The sequence below is a fragment of the Mytilus edulis genome, chromosome 2 (genome assembly GCF_963676685.1).
Source record: "Mytilus edulis chromosome 2, xbMytEdul2.2, whole genome shotgun sequence".
In the NCBI taxonomy this organism is placed as follows: domain Eukaryota; kingdom Metazoa; phylum Mollusca; class Bivalvia; order Mytilida; family Mytilidae; genus Mytilus; species Mytilus edulis.
In genome coordinates, this window is record NC_092345.1 from 98,988,886 (window position 1) to 99,012,191 (window position 23,306).

The following is a 23,306-nucleotide window of genomic DNA, read 5'->3' on the forward strand; positions in this document are numbered from 1 at the left end:
ATACCTCACTAATTTTTAAAATTAATTATTAGACAATTTGATAAAGAATAATGACCCGAATAGAGAAAAAAAATAAAGCTGTACTAATCAGATGGATAAAATATTTTTAAAATTGTTTTCACTTGACGAAACAAATTAAAAGAGACATATATTTTACAGATAATTGTTTCTTATGTTGTCTACCTGGTTTAACTAAGGTTTTAAAAACGTTTTTACGTTATTTCACATCTGACTGGCTGAATAAATGAAAATGAACAGACACACTAATCGTATCATACAATCAGTCAATCGCCAGACTTCTAAAATCAACACGCTTATTAGAGAGACAGTATTTTAAAGTCTATCTCTTTCCGAGCGACAACCTGGCGCCCGTTTACACTCTCTTTCTTAATCAGATTACCACGCCTACAAATACGCCTCTTCTATCAAATTAACCACACAAAACACAGATTCAGGTTAATGGGCGAGTTGTACGATCAATGACAGATGTATTATTTGATATGTAAACGAAACCTGCACACGTTGTTGCATGGGTTTTGTTGTGATTATAAACGAATTAAACAAAAAATCGACATAAATGACGAATTTTCAAGTGTAAAATGGAATAACAACGATGGACATCGTATTCTACATGTACAAGAATAATATACCGGTTATTATATGGAAGTAAAGGATGTAAACCAACGTATACAAATAGATAAACACTTGGATTTATATGTTTAATTTTTCTGATTTATTACAACTCTTCTCTGACTCTAATGGGGTCATCTCATGGACTAATATTTCTTCTGGTTTATTGTCTTCATTTAACGGAAGGTAAGTACCTGATTCAGAAAAAATGATTAAGCAATTATTATTTACATATTTATATATCAATAAAAGGATATATGAACTATAGATCACTGATAGAGATATCTAACAAATAACCAAAAGACATCTAGTTATGGTTTTTTAATTTACTCGTTCACGTGCAGGCTATATCAATGAGATTTAGAATGAGGAATAATCAATATATTAGATAACTTGCACTCTTGTCAATGAAATATTGATCTACAAAGAATATACCCTACGTCCCTTCCATTTTTATATATGCTGTTACTTTTGTAGATTTATTATAAAAGTGAAATAAGAAAATCAGGTTGTTCTGTTTTCAGAGACATTTTTTTTATAATATGTATTGTTTCGAAGTGTGTTCATACGAACAAACACTTCATTAAAGATCTAACTACGTATGGCTATTTCGGATGTAGTAATAAATTAATTACCCATGTCACTATGAATAATGTATAAATGTACACCTTGAACATACTAAAACACGGGAAAACCTTCATATAAAAACATTTTTACGATAAAATTCATATATTTACGTCAGTGTTTTAAATGAAGACCAGTTTTCTCTATTTCCTTTCTTCTATTCATCCATAATAATAGAGACATAAAACTTGATATTCATTTAGCTGCCAGTTTACTATCTGATTGAAATGCCACCCTTTTAGAAGGAAATTCAGACCTACTGCTGAAATGTACACATAACACCCCAGTCAACGTATAATTTATGCGACAATATTATACATTAAAAGCTATATCAGCATTAAAACTTGAGAATAATACGGTGGATTTTCACAGGAGGTATGGTGGTTGAATAGTTATACAGCAGGGTTCTTTTTCTATCCCCTATTCTTTGTCTTTGTTCAAGAAGTCGCCAACTTTATAGAAAAACGATGAAAATAATTTTATGTTCTATATTTATTATTCTGATTCAAGCAAGTTACATTTTAAATATCTTATTTCATATTCGCTTTTTCGTTATCACAGCCAAGTTATATTAACTTTGGGGATAAACACAGTGAAAATTTCTTTGATAAAATCTTTAATTTTCATGGGTAGAATTTTATAGTGCTTTTATGTTATTCTTTACAAAAGTGTCTTGATTATTGAAGTAATATTAAACTAACACTCTGGAATGATATCTTTGAAGAAAAATGCTTCAATTACATGAATTTTATGGATTTCCATTTACATAAATCTAAGAGCTATTTCGTATTTTGCATTTTTTATAAATCTGAAAAAACTCGTTAAAGTGTAGAGAATTGTTCAGTATCAAGGCTTTTAAGATAAAGAGATATTAAAACAATATGTTTTGCATTTATAGGAAACATCATATCAGTGAGTGCCTGAGGTATAAATACAATGTCTGTCGTGAGCAACTATAACAGACTGGGGATAATTAACTTTTCTAGATTGTTTTTTTTTTTACTTTTTTTTTATAACTATTAAGTTTGTTTGTATCAAGCATTTCATACTGTTTAAATAGTTTAGATTTTAATCGAGCTTCACCATTCTTAAAAAGTGATGATATAGAAATTTAACTTAAACCGAGTCGTGAAAGTTGACATAATTGTTTTAACTGTGTAGGTACACAAGAATGTTAAAAGGAATATAATAGATCAACAAAAACAATACATGATGCCCTTCCATAACATAAATAAGATAAGAATCTATTATTAATGCAACAAAGTCTAGTATAAGAGATTCAGTATAAAACAATAAGTTCGTTTATAAGGCTACTACAACCAAATGACGAGAATATACACAGACCATGGTCCTAAGGGACAAGAACATCAAATTTGACAGGGAATGACAGAAAAATTAATTAAAGCTTTTAGAAGACAAAAGTAGTTTAATTAATACAGAATAGTATTGTATCTTGTCTTGTCTTCCTAATGGACACAGAGTTAAAAACTGATTTATGGAGAATTATGCTAGACGGATGAATTTAATCTGTTTAAGATTTAAAATGTACAAGGGAAGTTTACCTTCAGGCTAATGTATAAAGAGTAAATACAAACTTAAAACAAAATAGAAAACTCTGCCATAACATAGGACATGGTGCAACAACAAGACATACATTTATACAAATAACGCCCATCTATTACACTGTAAGACATTTATTTTATAAAACATCTTTTCATTTATGTTTTCAAATGTCATCATTGTTTACAGAATTGAAAAGAAAAGGAACGAAAGTTTCAATTGATATTTCATAGAGATATAAAGAAGAAAAGTCTGACATAGAATGACAATTATAACTTTAGATGACTTCAAGTAATCGCGAGCAACTACAGAAAGTGACGTGTATAGCGTCATTTTTAGTATTTGTTATGTTTCTGGGTTACTGTCTCATTACGATTTTTTTACCACTGATAGTAACATCCACATGATGAATATTAAGGTATAAAAATTGTCAGGAAACAAACCCACTTAGCCATCATCAGCTAGCACGAAGGGTTAAGCGACATAATGGATTCTAAAATTTATTTTGAGAATTTGATCGACCTGGGAGTAAATACACAGTATAAATACTTGAGCAGACTATATAAACTAGGATTCCCAACCCAGATACTACGGAATGCATTTACGTTTTAATTCACCTTTCATCCACGTACGGTTAACTCTATTTGTTTTCCTTTCGCTTACAATTCACTAACGTTCATTATATTTACATTTATTGTGCATTCTTATCTGTCCCAGAGATATCAATTTGTACTTTGCAACTGATAGCATACTTTAAGAGTTTAGTTTTTAAGTTATACTATTTTTTTAAGATAAATTATCGAACTTGCATAATCATTCATTCAATAATCTTTTATATAGTTGAATATGTAGTAATGCCTAGAAAAGCAAAATCGCACAAGAAGTTCTGATTGTTGAATAAATTTCACTTTACCGACTAAAAAAACACATTTTGCACTATGTAAAATAGCTAAATAGTGCAAGTGACATCGAATTAACGATTTTAGCGAGCTGGTGGCACCGAGGAATGAGTTCAACTACACAGGAGTCATTGATTGAACATTATAGTGCTGGTACAGTAGTTCTGTATACATTTGAGTGAATGATGGTATAGACTGTGTCTTCGTATGTATGCATTAGAGTGCATACGGGTTCAGATTTTTGCTCTGTACATGATGTGGCTCTGTATACATTTGAGGGAATGTTGGTGGTGTAGATTGTGGCTCCTTATCTGGTGTGGCTCTGTGTAAATGTGAGTGAATAACAATATAAATTGTGAGGGCTGACATTGAGAGAAGATTTGTAGTTTGTGGTAATTGAGTAAAATAGTTTGAAGATTCGATTTGAATTTCTTGACAATAAAAAGTATTCTTGAACATATTGACTGTTGAATACATCATGATCGAATTTATATTTGATGGAGAAATGGACAGGCAAAGAAAGGGATCAAATTGGTATCTGACGTATTTTATTTCTAAAGTTTATAGATCTACATTAACATGATTAATGTAGCTGATGTTTTTCTCCTTATAAGTGACATTTATTCGTTAATTCAATCTACCAATTTATGCACTAGAGTAATATGTCTATACTTTAAATGAAGATTTTTCAGTCTTCGAGACCAGAGAATAATAATGTATTCGACTTTCTCATGTATTGGCATTATCGATACTGCATATTTCTCATTTTGCAAATTTGCATCATTTTTCAAAAATAGATTTTACAGTTTGAAGTCGTGTACACATTGACAAAGCACTTTTATAAAAACTTAATTTTCTAATAGTTCTAATGATAAATAATTATTGACAGTTTTAGTATACGACTTTTCATGATATCGTGGCTCCATTTCTTCTATCATGTTAAACGATCTTTTTACGTTTTATACGAAAATGCACGCGCCTAGCAGGATTAAGACATCTGCCTTTCTTCTATACACGAAATCTCAATTGATTAAATTGTCTAGCAAATTACGCTTCCACAAGCTGGTGGGTCAATATCTGATTAATTTATGTTTTAGTGGATACTCCTGTCTCCAGAAATATGGATTTATAGATAATAAGCCTGCGGTTTCGACAGATGTTCCCTGTATCTTGCTCCATGTTATCATCCAACATTTGACCTGTAAATAGCCATATCGGTACATGTACAAACGCAAAGGTGATATCTGTATAGTTGTGGGATTAATAAAGATAATAGAATAAAGAAAAACTCGCAAATTATCTTCATAATACCCAATAATCGGTAATAATTGTCTATATTATATCACATGTTTTAAACGACCAGTAGCGCGAAACGATTTTGACATTTTAATGAATGAGACTTGCGCGAGATAGGAATGTGTTTAACTTGCGTATGAAAAAATATGTACATATTAATAAACATAATAATCCTGTCTGACTCTCATATACACAAACAACTGCTTCTCATTTTTGTTTGTGTTCATACTAAAAGAGGGAGGACGAACACGACTGTTTAGTTGTATGTCTTTCAAACACATATATAAATGCAGTCAAGGTTAGGAGAATCTGTTTTGCCATGGCATGGTCAGTCATTTTCAATAGGTTTGGATGTCCCTTCGGCATCTTTTGCTTTTTTTTTAATGTGCTGAATAACCATATAAGTTTCACGATTGACTGACAAAAACGTTTGTACTTTTTTTTTATCTTCTACAATATTAAATTCTAGTCTGTTCAAACATCTTTCAGTTCAGTAGATATTGGCAATACCATTGCTTCAAAAACTCACATTATAGAATATTGGATATTAAAACGGCAATTTGTTTGATAACAACTGGAAACAATTCTCACTTTCATCGTCTCGGTACAACCTGTGCGAATGTTAAGATACGTGTTTATTGAATTGTAATGGTGTAGTAAGTCAGAAGAAAAGCGGTTATACCGATAATTATAGCATTAACATCATTCATTTTACGGGGATGACAATAGTTTTATAGCCAAACCATGTCGTCTTGAATAGTAGCAATAGATAACGGGTATCTTATAACACACAAAATTTCAATTGCACAGTTGTTCATTTAGTGTAGCGACAGAAGTTAAACTTTGATCCGTACAATTTGCAGAAGGCAAAAGACATGCATGATTTTATTTCATGTATTCAAACTTCAGCTCACCAGCATCACGGTGAACACATATTATTACCCTGGTGATAAATATTTGATATTTTTTACATAAATTCATTTAACTATGTAAACATATTTTATAGAACACACTTCAAAGAAATGTTGTCTAAATGAAACATTTATCTTATCTCATGATAATTGTTATGGATGTGTTTAAGATGAGCAGTCGACACCTTTCAACGGTTTCTCCTACTGTTTTTCTCAGTCAATGGTAGTAAATTACATTTTGTAGCAGAAATACATTAACAGGTTATTCCTGAACGTTGTTTTGTTCATGTATGAGCAAGTATATATGTCCTTTTTATGTATGAGCAAGTATATATATATATATGTCCTAGTCATATATGAGCAACTATGTCCTATTTATGTATGAGCAAGTATATATATGTCCTAGTCATATATGAGCAACTATGTCCTAGTCATATATGAGCAAGTATATATATGTCCTAGTCATATATGAGCAAGTATATATATAACCTAGTCATATATGAGCAAGTATGTCCTAGTCATGTATGAGCAAGTATGTCCTAGTCATGTATGAGCAAGTATGTCCTAGTCATGTATGAGCAAGTATGTCCTAGTCATTTTATTTCATGTATGAGGTATTATGTCCTAATAATTCCATCTCATGTATAAGCAAGTGTGTCCCAGTCATTTTAGTTTTGTTCATGTATGAGGAAGCATGTCGGAGTCTTTTTAGGTACATAACATTTCTTATTCTCTAAAATACTTGACCGTATTCGCCATACTTTTATTATATCCACGAAATAAATATAGGTGTATTTTACTGCATAACATTTATTGTCATAAGTCAGATTTATTGATTCTTGTTTGCTTGATGTCCATTGGCAAATATTTCACGGATATTCTAGACGATTTTGGGAATGAATTGAATATGAACTGTGCGATGAATGTAAATCTAGCAAACATTACCGAAGCGGCACAATATAGTACTATATATTAATCTTTTTAGTATTCGACTGTTTGATTGTTGATTGTGCAACATCCATATGCAAATTATATGTAGTTTTTGTTTAACAAATTAAGTTTTGGGCCATCTTATAGATACACTCGGAACACGCATTATCAACGCTTCATCAAATCTCAATGACTTGATACAATTGGTGAATCTTGCGCTGTTTTCTAAGGTCACGGGCGCATGTAACTGTATACTACCTCGTGGTGTGTTAAACATAGTGTTGTAATCTAACACTATTTTAGACGTCCAGATAAGCCCATTGTCTTTGTATTGTATCTTCTCGTTATTCGACTTCAAACATATACTGTCTTGATGAATTAGTTTTATTTTCTCTTATACTCTAACATTCCTTTTACGCATATTGTTTGTTTATTGAAGAACTGTTAAAACTGGCTATTTTGCTGAAGGCTGCAATAAATTTCATTGAAAATTTTGCAAATAAACGTGAATTTAAGTGGAAATAATTACAAATTACCTTTATAAGAAAGGTAGTTCAATATGACTTTTTCAAATGGCCACATAGTTATCCATTGTACTGTATCAAAAACTATTTATTTTTTCGACGTTGAAATGAATTTAAAATCCTTCAAGGACCAACATAAAGAGTTAAATAAGTTTGAACAGTTGCTAAATCTATGACATTACCGTTTACCTTGTGTAAACTTAAAATTCATTCAAATCTTTAAAATGATATATTTCAGATTTAAATATGGTTGTTTGTGTGTGCAATTTTAAAATAGCTCACACAAACATGCAGTTGTATAATCCTTGTGTGAGTGTAAGAGTCGTTTTCAAAAACCATTCTAACGGCTTTGTTTTGCTGTAAATCTCAGAAAAACAATCCACGAAATCCAAATTACAGATAAATATCTCCTGTTGTTGTATATTCATTGATGAAGCTCAATATTCAATAAAGTCTCCTTTCTTATATATTTTATTTCGACTTATGTGACGATTGCCATGTTCATTTTATTTTATATATAAGTTCATATAATATGCAGGAAAAAACAATTCTTAGTATAGATGAAAATTTGAGGAAACTTGTTTTGTTTTGACATGGATAGTATTTGGGGAGAAAATTTAAAGTATATTTAGTTTTGGAAACACTGGTATCTCACTATTTTAATCCATAAGTTTACCAAATAAATTCTGTTAAATCCATCCCAAAGTAACGTGTTAGATATACCACAAGTTAACAACACCGATGGTAAATATAAAGCCTCGCTCTGAACTCTTTTGGACATACCATACAGTATTGTTTTGTTTTATATGAATATTTCTCCCTTTATTATAACATTTTGTAAACAGGAAAGTTTCGTTGCATAATCCGCGTAAAACACCACCAATATCTAAAAACATGATTTGTAGATATATCCAATTGCTGTATGGTGATTTATGGAAGCCTTTTACCTCTATTATCACCTATATACATATTTCATCTTTTCCAATGAATCATTGGCTTACGTCTATGTTTTGTAATGTTTCTTTAATAAAAACAAAAGTTTTTGGCATTTTTTTCTTCGGAATATAGATTCATAAGTATAGATGATGTAGTGAGTGCTATTGACAAGTAAAATTGTGTAGGGTGTATTAATGTAAGAACAACGGATGTAGTGTGTAATTGAATAAGAATAGAGGTTCCATGTATAAAGAGGATGTAGGATGGACATACATATTTATAGAGGCTGTAGGAAGTACATACATATTTATAGAGGCTGTAGGAAGTACACAAAATGTATAGAGGGTGTATGATTGACAGAAAGTTATACGTATGAGGATGTAGTATGTGCATACATATATATGTATAGAGGGTGTAGTATGGACATACGTATAGAAAGGAGTAGGGTATATTTGAAGAATACCCTGGTGATAGATAATATAAATAAGGATAAAAGACGTACGTAGAATGATTTACATAGTGACATTGACGTTTTTCTGTGACAAGCAAGTGAGAGTGTTCAGCTATCAGCTTTGCGTATGCGTAATACCAGAGAGACCATTTTATCTTGAAAGTGAAGACAAGTATACTAGCTAATCATGCCAAATAATGACAAATGTCCCCGTCATCACAGACCATTGTGTATTATCAAATCTCTTTGAAAGAAATTAAAAACAACCGATGTCGACATACTGTACACAATCAGTAAATTAACAATGAATTAATTATTAATTACTTCGTCACCAGTTTTCTTTAAACGTTTAGCAGACTACTTGGCGTACGACTGTGAAATTTTAAAAGCCACAGGGTTGATAACCATTTAAAGATAAATTTACAGACCTACTACAGATAACCCGAAACTAAGGTCCGTTCCTCCTAATGTTTGTTTTTGGTTATTAGTTAATCATTTATCTTATTTTGAGTGACATGTTTCTTTAACATATTCAGTCAAAATGGAAGAAAATGGGTCTTTAAAGTAAACTTTCACCATCAAACTTTGTGTGATTTGATTTTAAAACCGGGCGATAAACTACAGGGGTTTGTCAAGCAACGAAAAAATGTTACTGGTTACAAAGCCGGTCTTTTGACAAACATTTAAGAAAATTAACTGTTGTTCCATTAAGTTTCAAAAGAAGAATCAATATTTCCATTAGAGGGAACAAACTAGACATCACAAGTGAATTATTGAAGTTAATTTATCTGACAGCAAAACTTCCTATTGAATCCAGCTTATTGAATAAAATATGACAAATTATTTTATAGCAGTTTCAAGTCTAGTTTTATGCACTGAAGACACATTTACTTCTGCTAAGTCATATCTGCACACATAGTTTTACTTTATATATTTTGAAACAGAATGTATAAAGCATTTGTAATTTCATGATCATGTTGAAGTCCTTTACTATGAAGGATGTATTTATATCATATTGTTGAACTATCACAAGTTGTAGAAAAAATGTAAAAAGATAGAAACAAGTTTGATAAACATAACCATCCATTAAAGTAATAATAAATTTAAAATGAGCAGATTAGAACAGCATTCGAAGCAGTAAAATAAGGACCAACATACAATCACTGACTATTAAAATATTTTAACCTAAAAGTTATTGTGAAATTCAATGGATTGTATTCCAACATTTGTGCAACTGGACAAGATCAAATTTGACAAGTCTTATTTAAACCACAATTAATAAAATATAACAAGGCGGAGCTTTATCTTTTAAAATGCACTTAGTGGTATTTTTTCGCATAACATTCTATAAATTGTACGTTACTGAACAATTCCCTTTACAAAAAGCGTAAATATATTGTAAATCTCAAGTGAGCAAAAAATTGTCTGTATGTCTCTATTAAGAGTGCATTATTTTCTTCGGAAAGTAAATATCGTTTCACAAACGACTGATCTTTTAACAGTTTGATAGGCAGTCTAAACCCAGAGTGGCTCATTTTTCATTCTTTTCAATTTCAATACGGCAACAATTTAGCACACACAAAAACCATTGAAATATGTTCGTTCTCCAGATCAAATTACTGACTAAACACATAAAGAATGCAGTTTTTGAATATGATTTGGGCTTTAATACCTTTTAACGATTTTCAATCGGTAAAGTAGATATTAGCTCATCCGGAAATATTGACGAATTTACAACAAAGGTTTGTTAGTTGGAGCGAACTCACACGTATAGCTAGTTGACTTGCATCAAACGATACTGCACATACATGACTATATCTTTTACGTCAATTATACAGCAACCCAACGACAACAATATTTAAAAAAAATCCTCTAAAGGTTGAATACCGTATTCAACATTACACAGGGATGCCCTAAGACAAAACAAGTTATGTTTTTTTTTTTTTTTTTTTTTTAAAGATATATCAAATACACAAATTAAAAAACTTTGACACATCTTGATAATAAGATTTTTAATAATAGTAAGGAGTTTTCAAAATTCACTCATGGAATCTTGTATACTTAATATCATCCATAACAACCAATTAAAAAAATAAAATTTCTGTATATAGAAAATGTTTATATATATTTCCTCATAACATATAGTACATTGGCCTGTTGGCTAGCAGTACTAAGTGACATAAGACCTACACCAGAAGAATAACATCACGCCGATGGCTGGGGGATACCATCGACCAGGTAGTTCAGTACTTGTAACCTCTCAAAATCTTCTTATCAACTCACGTCGGGTCAAAACCATTTGGAAACGTTCAAGTATTCTGCTCAACCTGTGCTCTGTGATGGACAAATGCTATTGTATTTGTAGTTTGCTTCAAGTTTAACGCTCGTCAGGTGGCAGAAACAATGAGAGGTTAGGGAATGAAGGATCTCTGTAGTTATGTCATGTCGATTATTTTGTCTATTTATGATTTTCAGTTTTGAATTGAATCAAAGATATAATTCATTTACTGTATGTTACAATTGTTTTCTTACACTTTAAACTTTCATAGAGCTATTTTTGCTTTAACCAATAAATATTTTATTTCTAACCAGTTGGATTCTCTTTTGGTAAAATTTCTTGTGAAGGTGATACCATTTGACACATTTTCATAACATCAAAAGGGACATTGGTGATTGTGGACATTTTACACTGGAGAGCTAAAATCTTTCACAATGCCGGTAAAAACTAATTACACATAATTACTCCCTCACTAAAAGCTACCTATACATAAACTTCATTATATTATAATGCTTGGGAAGCAAGCCTTTAATATTACCGTCAAGATTAGGTTACTGATAAAATATGACGACAACAAAGCGCTGATCATCTTCAATGAATCAATCTTTTTTTTTGTAATCGTTCATGTAAAAATGAACAACATAAAATGTTGAATACGGCCTCAGAGGGAAAGTGATTTTTTAAGTACAAAGAATGTGTATGGTTGTGACGCTTTTATCGATTTACAGCAAGTCATGTAATTTACCTAAAAATAAGTCGTTCTAAAATGGTTTGTATGCATAGGGTTTACAAACATATTACAAAATCAAAAGTAAAGTAAGCCCTTGATTTTCATTCTTAAGCCAGTCTGATCTTTCTATATGCAACTCAAAAGCAAAACAGCTGCGTCCAGGATAAAGGAAAATAATAATTAATCCCTTTTTGAAAATTTGGAGGAAAACAGCATCAGTATAGCGATTCATAGAAAATAAAGCCGAGTTGGAGTTGTGTTAAAGATACGGTTTCATTGCCGATCGTTTTAAGTACGAGACATTATGCAATAAGAAGGGAGATTGACTTGATCGTTCAACTAACAATAATTCCGTACATATGTTTAACTTACAGTAATTTGTCATAGTATAATGACAATGAATGTTTGTTTTATAGTTCCACAGAAAATGCTTAGTTTATTGTCTATGCTGACTCAGAGGGGCTCCAAACTGAAATAAAATGTATCACATTGACAGATAATTACAGAAAGTATGGGTATACACTTTTATAGCATCAGTTAATTACAGAAAGTATAGATGTACACTTTTATAGCATCAGTTAAGTATTCCAGTAATATGGATTTCTTCAAAACTTGCACTTGAACTCAGTTCGTGTTTTTAGTTTATTTCTATTTATGTTTAGCCACATGTCTATTGAAGAAGACTGTCGATATTGTATTTGACATATTGACTTTTGTATAGACACATGTCTATCGATGAAGAATGTCAACATTGAACTTGACATATTGTATCGACACAGGTCTATTGATGAAGACTGTTAACATTGGACTTGACATATTGTATAGACAAATGTCAACTGTCGACATAAGACCCGACATAATATATCGACCCATGTCTATTGATGAAGACTGTCAACTTTAGACTTGACACAATGTATCGACACATGACTACTGATAAAGACTGTCGACATTAGATTTGACATAATGTATTGACACATGTTTAATGATGAAGACTGTCGACAAAAAACCTGACATAATATATCGACCCATGTCTATTAAAACAGACTGTCGACATTAGAATTAGCATATTATATCGACACATGCCTATTGATGAAGACTCGACATTTCAATTGACATAATGTATCAACACATGATTAATGATGAAGACTGTTGACATCAGATTTGACATATTATATCGACACATGCCTATTGATGAAGACTGTCAACATTAGATTTGACATAACGTATCGACACATGTTTTATAATAAAGACTGTCGACATAAGATTTGACATAATGTACCGACACATGTCAAACGATGAAAACTGTCGATATTAGATTTGACATAATGTACCGACACATGCCTATTGATTAAGACTGTCGACATTAGAATTAGCATATTATATCGACACATGCCTATTGATGAAGACTGTCGACATTAGATTTGACATAATGTACCGACACATGTCAAACGATCAAAACTGTCGATATTTGATTTGACATAATGTATAGACGCATGTCAAATGATGAAGACTTTCTATATCCACCTTTAGATGTCTTTTATTACTTGTATAGAGCAGTTGTTGTTTAATCGAAGTATAAACCATCTCTCTTTATACCATATTCCTGTTGTACAACACATCACAAACAATCATGATATACTATGTAAATGTGTTTAACTTTCGACATGCATTAAACCCGTTTCTCTTTGGGAGCCTCGTTCTGCATTTGTAATGATATCACCCTGTCATGCAGAACAACAAGTTTTTGCTATAATGTGCATCATGCGTTGAATTGAGCCATAAATCTGTAGACATGAAAAGCTCTGGTACAATTTCATTTATAAAGATGACATTTATTAACAGCAAATCCCTTTCCTTCCCATATCTGAAAACTGGTGTCATGTCGATTTCATTGATTTTTGTTACGTTTTAAAGCATTATAAGAAAATGGGAAAATACTTTATGGATTTGTGTTAGTAAAAACACATTTTGATAGACTTGTACTTAAAACTGGGTGTTTGCATTTAAAAACAACCTCATGCATTTGAGAAACATTTGTAATTAGTATCAGAAAGTATTTTGAGGTTTTTGATGTTATTTATTCAATAGGTCGAATCTTGAATTTATGACAATTCTGGTGTAACATCCATTGTACAGTAGCACGACAGAATATAATTGACAGATGGGAAAATCTGTCGACAAACTCGGCTATTTCAGTAGCTGTATAAAGTTTACAAAATTACATGTCGGTGTTTGATAAACCTATCTGTCACTTACAATAGGTTGTCAACACAATCTGCTTATAGTCATTTTGATATCATACCACAGAACGTTGTTTTATTGGATTTTTTCCATGCTTTTTGCTATCTAAATTTTAAGTAGTCATTGTTTTGGATTGGTTTTTGCAATCTTTGTCTCTTTTTTGTTAGTATATTCATAAAATGGTAAAATAGAAACTAACATTCTACTATTGTTTCAGGCTTTAGTTGGTCACGTGATATTTTAGATTGACAACCTGGTATCTCTGACATCCATATTGTTTTTCCAGGCGTAATTCTCTGTTCCGAGTGATTAATGATTTACAGCAAAGCAAACGTACAAATATTGCTAATAAATTGTTTCTCACTTCTTAAATTGATTGTATAATTAATATGTCTGTGTTCATATGCCGAAAACTACAGACGCCTTGTCAGAAATTTTTATATGCATTCAACATGCTTTGATGATAGTAAGCGAACATAACGTTGTGTTAAAACTGTGCGGGTGAATTTAATGAAAAATGACAGTATGTAAATGTACGTTGATACAGTTATATTCTACGAAAAAATCATGTAGCATCGGACTGTTCAAATTTGGTTTAGAAAGTAATATAAGGGCTTAAAAGTAAAAACTTCGCGCACTAAATTCTAGAAAATCTTTACTTGTTCGTCAGAATTGTATGTGTATGTCAAAGTAAGGAAGAACGTTGAAGATCATTTTGAAAAGATAACCTGTATATTTACTGTAATTTAAACATGATTTATATGTATATGGCCCCGGGTCTTTAATTATGAACTTATGATGCTGGTATTTACGTTTTTGTTACTTTTTTGTGTAAGTGTATATATATAGCTTATCAATTTTCTAGTCAAAATTTGTTTCCTCAACATTAATCTGCACACACTACTAAATATCAATGTATAAAAATACCAAAAAGGCTTAAAACACTTAAAACCATCGATAGCAAAAAAAAAAATGCAACGATATTTTGTTATGCTTCAAATACAACCTCTTTGTTGGAAGACTGTACTTTGACCTGTAATGGTTTTTCTTTTACAAATGGTGACTTGGATGGAGAGCTCCCCCATTAGCACTCATACCACATCTTACATTATAATTCATTATGATAATTTAATTCTTTGTTTTAAACAAAAATAATCTCGAGAAAATTATCCCTCACTTGAGCAGCGACAGTATTCCTAGTTATCTACTTTTTAAATTGTTGCGAACGTTTTCAATAGCTTTTATAGAGATTAAAAGTTTCCCAGACAACACTTGTATGTTTTATTCTTGTATCTACTTCCACATCGGGACTGCAGGACGTCGAAAAGTTGTCGTCTGCAAGTTTTCATAATCATCAAAACTAAATTGTTTTTGATCCAACAGATTGTACAAGCCTATCACCCATTATTCATATAATTAAGTACTTAAAATATTTTGCTGGAATTCATTTGAATTTTTGTGTTTTCAAAATACAAGCAGTGCAAGTTTTTAACGGGTTTACCTAACATATAACATAAGGTTGAAGAATCATTTCTGAATTTTATTTTCTTAAAATTGTTATGTTTATGATTCGCCCAAATGTCATAATTGTTTTTCACATCTAGTACAGTCTTTAGAAAAATAGCTTATAGTATACAAACCATTCTTGTAACAAGAGCTAAAATCTATTGATATCATTTTAAGTTTGTTTAATTGATTGCTGCTTGCTGAACGTCCAGTGGCTGATTAATTTGGCAATTATATCAATGGCAATTGCTACATAACATTAATATATTATAAAATATATATATAGTTATATTTACATATACTGTTAGATTTAACAATATGTGCAATATTAACTAAATGACCTCTATTTTTCAGGAGAAATTAGATGTTACTGTAACGAGTCTCGGTGTGTTCGAACAGGCTATATGTGTAAATCAACATTAAATGCGTGTTACTCAATACTGACTTATGACGATGGGAAACCAAAGACAACTCAGGGATGTATAGAGTCTTTAGAACCATCAAAACGTATTGTGTGCAAAAGTGAAAAACCTGAACAGTATACAAGCAAGTTACCAACCCAGGAACAATCTCTGTTAATTTGTTGTCACAATGATATGTGTAATTATAACGAAAAAACAATTAGCATAATAGTCAAGGAAAAATCAAATGGCAGTACTCAAAATGGTAAGTTAAAAGTCAAACATACATACAAAATAAGGCCGTTATTTTTTTCGCTTTTTTAAATTTTTTATACAAAAATGCGAGCGTCTGAGATATAAATGAAAACTTTGATTTACAAATTAGATAAACACGATAAAACAAAAACATGATACTCCACTAAATTTCTAACAACCATTTCAAAAAAGCTATGCACAATGTTCAAGACGTAACCTGCTGTTTGCACCGAAGTTAATGCACTGAACTTTAATTGTCTCCTTGTTTTACCTACAAATGTTGTTGCACTTTGTGAGAAAATAGCTATAAAGTAAATTGAGACACAGGAGATGTATTTCACATCGACATGCACACATGCAAATTAATGAAAAAATGCTAAAAACTATAAAAGTCGGAGTGTTTTAGATCATTAGAACAGCAAAATTTAACTAAATCTTAATGAAAAGAATAGGCGTGAAATTGAAAGAGAATTCATCGAATGTAGAATTCTGTGATGGAAATTGTTCTGAAGACAACTGTTCGTATTGACACGTTTTCTGTAATTGAAAGCATTGCATAGATTGCATCTTTTGTATCTAATTAACTGCAATACATCTTTCTTCTTTGATGGGGAAATACACTGATATTTTATGGTGGTATAGGATTGTCTGAATAAGAAGTATCAATATATACACACTGATATTTTATGGTGGTATCGGATTGTCAAAAAGAAGTATCAACATATAAACTCAACTTTGACGCTAACTTGAATTAAATTTGATTTTTTGTTTGTTTGAGAAAAAACAAAAATAAGGAGAATGGAAACAAATAAGCTTCTGTATGCTTTCAGAGCTTAGAACAAGACAAATATATAAAATAAGTAATTTATATTTATATATTTTTATGGTCATGCCTCTAAAGTATTTTTGGTTTTCTGTTTCGGGTCAGACTTCCTCTGTTTCTGTTTTATGGCCATGTTTTCTGTAAATCAGATGAATAGGTAGGTTGTAGACAACTATAGATACAATAACTGGCGACAGTAGACTGGGTAATGTTATTGTAAGCCCAGGGCACGAAGGCTTGATAATTACTCTAAAATCCCCCAAACCACCTGTTTGTTTAGTGAGAACCGTATTGTATCGTATAATTTTCGGATTTGAACTTTCAACTAATTTTTTTAAATGCTTGATTTCCTTAATCCTACGAAAGCGGCTTACGACGAATATCTCATGTCGAGGTTTCTTTAAGATAACGTTCACAAAAGTAGAACATTTAAAAAAAAAATTGAATGGATAGAAAATTAAACAAAAAGCACCCATCTCTTGAAACATATTGCAATTAAACATAATGTGGCTAAATTTTCCTATAATTTTCAGTTATTTGACAAAAGTCAGTCAAGATTCTAAACAAAATATAGCCATTGCTATTATTAGATATTAGTACTAAGTATTTGAAAAGTACACGCAAGTCGACTTGCGCGTTAGAATAGTCCTTCACTAATCACGATCTTCGGTAAATAGTTTACGATTAAAACATTCCTGTCCCATATGGTTACTTGTTGAGCCTCGTCGCCAGAAAGATATATCCTAGAGGCGACAGTATGTATACGTTCTCTTCAAAATGTAAATGAGTCGTAAAATGTGATTAGTAAATTAACCCCACCAGTTTAAATTTGGGATTAATATTTGAAATCCGGATTATTTATACATTAAAACTATATTTTGTCAGACTTAAGGATATTGTTATTACTAATTCAACATGCGACAATCTCATTTTTTGTCAACTAGCGATATTTTGAGAAAAACCGGACGGCTAGGCAACATCATAAGAAAATATTGTTTTAATGGTTAGATTTAGGTTTATCTTCTGAAACTGGAAATTGGCTTTTAGTTATACTCAAAAGTAATACACGAGAATAGACAGCTATACTCAAAGTAACACACGAGAATAGACAGCTATACTCAAAGTAACACACGAGAATAGACAGCTATACTCCAAGTAACACACGAGAATAGACAGCTATACTCAGAGAATAGACAGCTATACTCCAAGTAACACACGAGAATAGACAGCTATACTCAGAGAATAGACAGCTATACTCAAAGTAACACACGAGAATAGACAGCTATACTCCAAGTAACACACGAGAATAGACAGCTATACTCCAAGTAACACACGAGAATAGACAGCTATACTCCAAGTAACACACGAGAATAGACAGCTATACTCCAAGTAACACACGAGAATAGACAGCTATACTCCAAGTAACACACGAGAATAGACAGCTATACTCCAAGTAACACACGAGAATAGACAGCTATACTCCAAGTAACACACGAGAATAGACAGCTATACTCCAAGTAACACACGAGAATAGACAGCTATACTCCAAGTAACACACGAGAATAGACAGCTATACTCCAAGTAACACACGAGAATAGACAGCTATACTCCAAGTAACACACGAGAATAGACAGCTATACTCCAAGTAACACACGAGAATAGACAGCTATACTCCAAGTAACACACGAGAATAGACAGCTATTCTCCAAGTAACACACGAGAATAGACAGCTATACTCCAAGTAACACACGAGAATAGACAGCTATACTCCAAGTAACACACGAGAATAGACAGCTATACTCCAAGTAACACACGAGAATAGACAGCTATACTCCAAGTAACACACGAGAATAGACAGCTATACTCCAAGTAACACACGAGAATAGACAGCTATACTCCAAGTAACACACGAGAATAGACAGCTATACTCCAAGTAACACACGAGAATAGACAGCTATACTCCAAGTAACACACGAGAATAGACAGCTATACTCCAAGTAACACACGAGAATAGACAGCTATTCTCCAAGTAACACACGAGAATAGACAGCTATACTCCAAGTAACACACGAGAATAGACAGCTATACTCCAAGTAACACACGAGAATAGACAGCTATACTCCAAGTAACACACGAGAATAGACAGCTATACTCCAAGTAACACACGAGAATAGACAGCTATACTCCAAGTAACACACGAGAATAGACAGCTATACTCCAAGTAACACACGAGAATAGACAGCTATACTCCAAGTAACACACGAGAATAGACAGCTATACTCCAAGTAACACACGTAACACACGAGAATAGACAGCTATACTCCAAGTAACACACGAGAATAGACAGCTATACTCCAAGTAACACACGAGAATAGACAGTTATACTCCAAGTAACACACGAGAATAGACAGCTATACTCCAAGTAACACACGAGAATAGACAGCTATACTCCAAGTAACACACGAGAATAGACAGCTATTCTCCAAGTAACACACGAGAATAGACAGCTATACTCCAAGTAACACACGAGAATAGACAGCTATACTCCAAGTAACACACGAGAATAGACAGCTATACTCCAAGTAACACACGAGAATAGACAGCTATACTCCAAGTAACACACGAGAATAGACAGCTATTCTCCAAGTAACACACGAGAATAGACAGCTATACTCCAAGTAACACACGAGAATAGACAGCTATACTCCAAGTAACACACGAGAATAGACAGCTATACTCCAAGTAACACACGAGAATAGACAGCTATTCTCCAAGTAACACACGAGAATAGACAGCTATACTCCAAGTAACACACGAGAATAGACAGCTATACTCCAAGTAACACACGAGAATAGACAGCTATACTCCAAGTAACACACGAGAATAGACAGCTATACTCCAAGTAACACACGAGAATAGACAGCTATACTCCAAGTAACACACGAGAATAAACAGCTATACTCAAAGTAACACACGAGAATAGACAGCTATACTCCAAGTAACACACGAGAATAGACAGCTATACTCCAAGTAACACACGAGAATAGACAGCTATACTCCAAGTAACACACGAGAATAGACAGCTATACTCCAAGTAACACACGAGAATAGACAGCTATACTCCAAGTAACACACGAGAATAGACAGCTATACTCCAAGTAACACACGAGAATAGACAGCTATACTCCAAGTAACACACGAGAATAGACAGCTATACTCCAAGTAACACACGAGAATAGACAGCTATACTCCAAGTAACACACGAGAATAGACAGCTATACTCCAAGTAACACACGAGAATAGACAGCTATACTCCAAGTAACACACGAGAATAGACAGCTATACTCCAAGTAACACACGAGAATAAACAGCTATACTCAAAGTAACACACGAGAATAGACAGCTATACTCAAAGTAACACACGAGAATAGACATTTAGTATACAAATCAGGAAATATGATTGCCAGACTTTTATTGCAGATTAATTTAAATATCCTAATGCATAATAATGCTGTCACCTTCGTGGTGCATTTTAATTGCAATATTTTCAATGTGAGGTCTCCCATAAATCAAAATCTCTGACAAAACTAGATTTTTCGTAATTTTTAAGAAATATATTTTGATAAGAGATGTAGTGATAAGAGTTTTCCTACGTCAGATTATATAGATTTGCTTAAGCGTTTTTTCAAAAGAATACTTCAACGATGATCGTATCCAGATTTTACAAACATTTGCTAGACTGGTTCTGACAGAGTCGCCACGGGAAGCATGGGAGGGGATACAGTTCAAAGTACATTTAGGATAAAATATTGAAATACAAACATTTATTTCATCTTGAGATTTAATGACACAAACATTACATATGGCGATGACAACACTGTTATTAAGTTTAAAAATTGCAAGTGGAGGACCCGGTTCTTTTGCACAATGAAAACAAAAGAAAATTTCCTTCGATCAGTATAGATTGCGAATATGCACTTTAAGGTTCATTTATGTTGATTGAAATTAGTAGTAAAATGTATAGTTTGACACAGATTGCCAAGATGTACATGAAATCTGAGACAAATGTTTTTTATAAGTATGTTACAGACTGTAATTTATCGCTCGATGTTTAATATTGGACATGACTGTACGCGCTTTGAAAACGCGTTTGTCAAACTCGGTAATCAAGATTACAGAATTATATGTCCTGAAGTATTATCAAAAGAGTAATTTCCAGGAAACTTTATGATAATTAAATGTCATGCTTCTATTAGCTTCTTGACTTTTGGCGCCAGTTCATTCAAGCAAGAAAGGTTGTCAATATTTATTCTGAAACATAAACCTTGCTGTAGACGAACCTGGTGTCGTCAAGAGACAAAAGCGCAAATTGACGGCATTGTGCTGCGAGTGATTGTCGTAAAGCTTCCCATTATCCCCAGAATTATGGACAATTTTAGCATGCAATTACTGAAAAACTAATGATTGATAATTTTCCTTGTATTGAACAGGACACAATATTGCTATTGGGAGATTCTGGGTCGATTTCGTTATTTGAAATCAGAAATCTGTGGCGCGACAACATGGCGACCTTTTGGTCGTCTGCTGTCGATTAATTCGTTTGAAGTTTTCCTAAGAGTGATCAAACTATAAGACAGACCATCTCCGGAGATTATTCCATAAGGGAATAAAACATTGAAATGACATCGATTGCTTAATCTGGAGATATCATCCGTCTCATTAATGAATTGTTTATGAGTGATTGGCATCACGGACACATGCATACAATAGTTCCCAGAAATAACATATTCAACTAAAACTATACTGTGACATAATAAACAGAATATAAATACAAATGCTTAAATATTATGTAAACTTGTGATTTTTAACCAGATTTTACATTTTTATTATTTTAGGCAATGAGAACTTATTAGAAGATGTGCCATCCTTTCACAAAGACTCAAAGGATTCCAGCGTTGACAAAGACTTGTGGTTTAAAGCTGCCGTGATTGCAGTTCCCATAGCGGGGGGATTTATTCTCATTTTATTGGTGCTGTTGGCTGTGCGCATGCTCAGATCAGACTCTCGCAGACACAGACAGTTGATACAAATAAGACGGGAAAGGACAAGTCTCACAAAAGCTCAACTCTATGTAACAGACCATTTTTGTGACAAACCATGTAATAAAAAAGCACCTTTATTATATGACGATAAACAAAATATTGTGTGTAAAGAACCTTTAATCAAGGTAGATAAGGATGGTAAAATATATGAACAAGTTGGAGATACTTCAAAGTGTAAAAACAAAAGTCCTTCGTTAATTGTATGGGGGAAACCGGGGAAAACTGACCTTGCTACTGTTGTGTAATGTTTTTCTTTTGTGTATTAACAGTATAAGATGTTGATTTATGTGTATAAATCAGAGCATCGGGATGATGTTGACACTTACAACAAATGTACGAAACCTGTATGTCCATATCTGTCACCCAGGAAAGGTGGTACAATGTACAGATGTGTGGCTTTCACCATCTTCTAAAATAATGAATCAAAAAGTGAATCGACTTAAATCACCCCAAACAAATTATTAGTTTATTGACGGATCTATCTTACCTATTCAGATCTTAGCAGTTTTATTTTTGATGATCAGAATTGTTCAATATTTTTTTCTCTAAATCAAAATTTCTTAATTATGGAATAAAAGATGAAATTTTATCCTGACAGAATATTTAGTCGAAAGTAAAGCAAGTAGACTTTTGGAAATGGTACATTTTGTAGTTTTTTAGTTAGATTAAATCAGAAAATATAGGCTGTAACAAATTCCAATTTTAATTTACAAAGTCGTCTACATTTACAATACAATTTTGGAAGAAACATCAATCGTCTATTAAAGTTACTTGGTTTACAATTGTTGTGTTTATGTGATAGAAGTTTATATGCTTAAAAAACGAATTCAAATATTCGTTTTTGATACGTGCTTTCAAATCTTAAATGCGCATGACATGATATGAATGTTATTTTGTCTGAGTGTACATGATTTATAGAAAACTCCTTTAAAAGGGGTTTTTCCATTGTTGTAATTGTTTGTGAAAATGTTGTGAATGATGATGTGAAAATGGTGACGCGTGAATGGTGACATGTGAATGGTGACGTGTGAATGGTGACATGTGAATGGTGACGTGTAAATGGTGACGCATGAATGATGACGTGTGAATGAAGACGTGTTGCACATGTATGAAAGTTGTTCTTTGTTATTTGTCTTCTAAAGACAGACAGAGTATTTTTATTATATATATTTGAAATTCTTATTTATTAAAAATAAATTATGAAACATT

The 23,306-nt window shown here is 32.3% G+C and overlaps 1 protein-coding gene across 1 annotated transcript; it reads left to right on the forward strand.

Annotated features, from left to right (window-relative positions):
• The first annotated feature begins 327 nt into the window (after positions 1 to 327).
• LOC139513610 (BMP and activin membrane-bound inhibitor homolog) lies at positions 328 to 23,306 on the forward strand. Its single transcript, XM_071302269.1, has 3 exons — positions 328 to 816; positions 15,871 to 16,182; positions 21,891 to 23,306. The coding sequence occupies exons 1-3, from the start codon at positions 759 to 761 to the stop codon at positions 22,340 to 22,342; spliced, it is 822 nt and encodes a 273-aa protein (XP_071158370.1). The 5' UTR covers positions 328 to 758; the 3' UTR covers positions 22,343 to 23,306.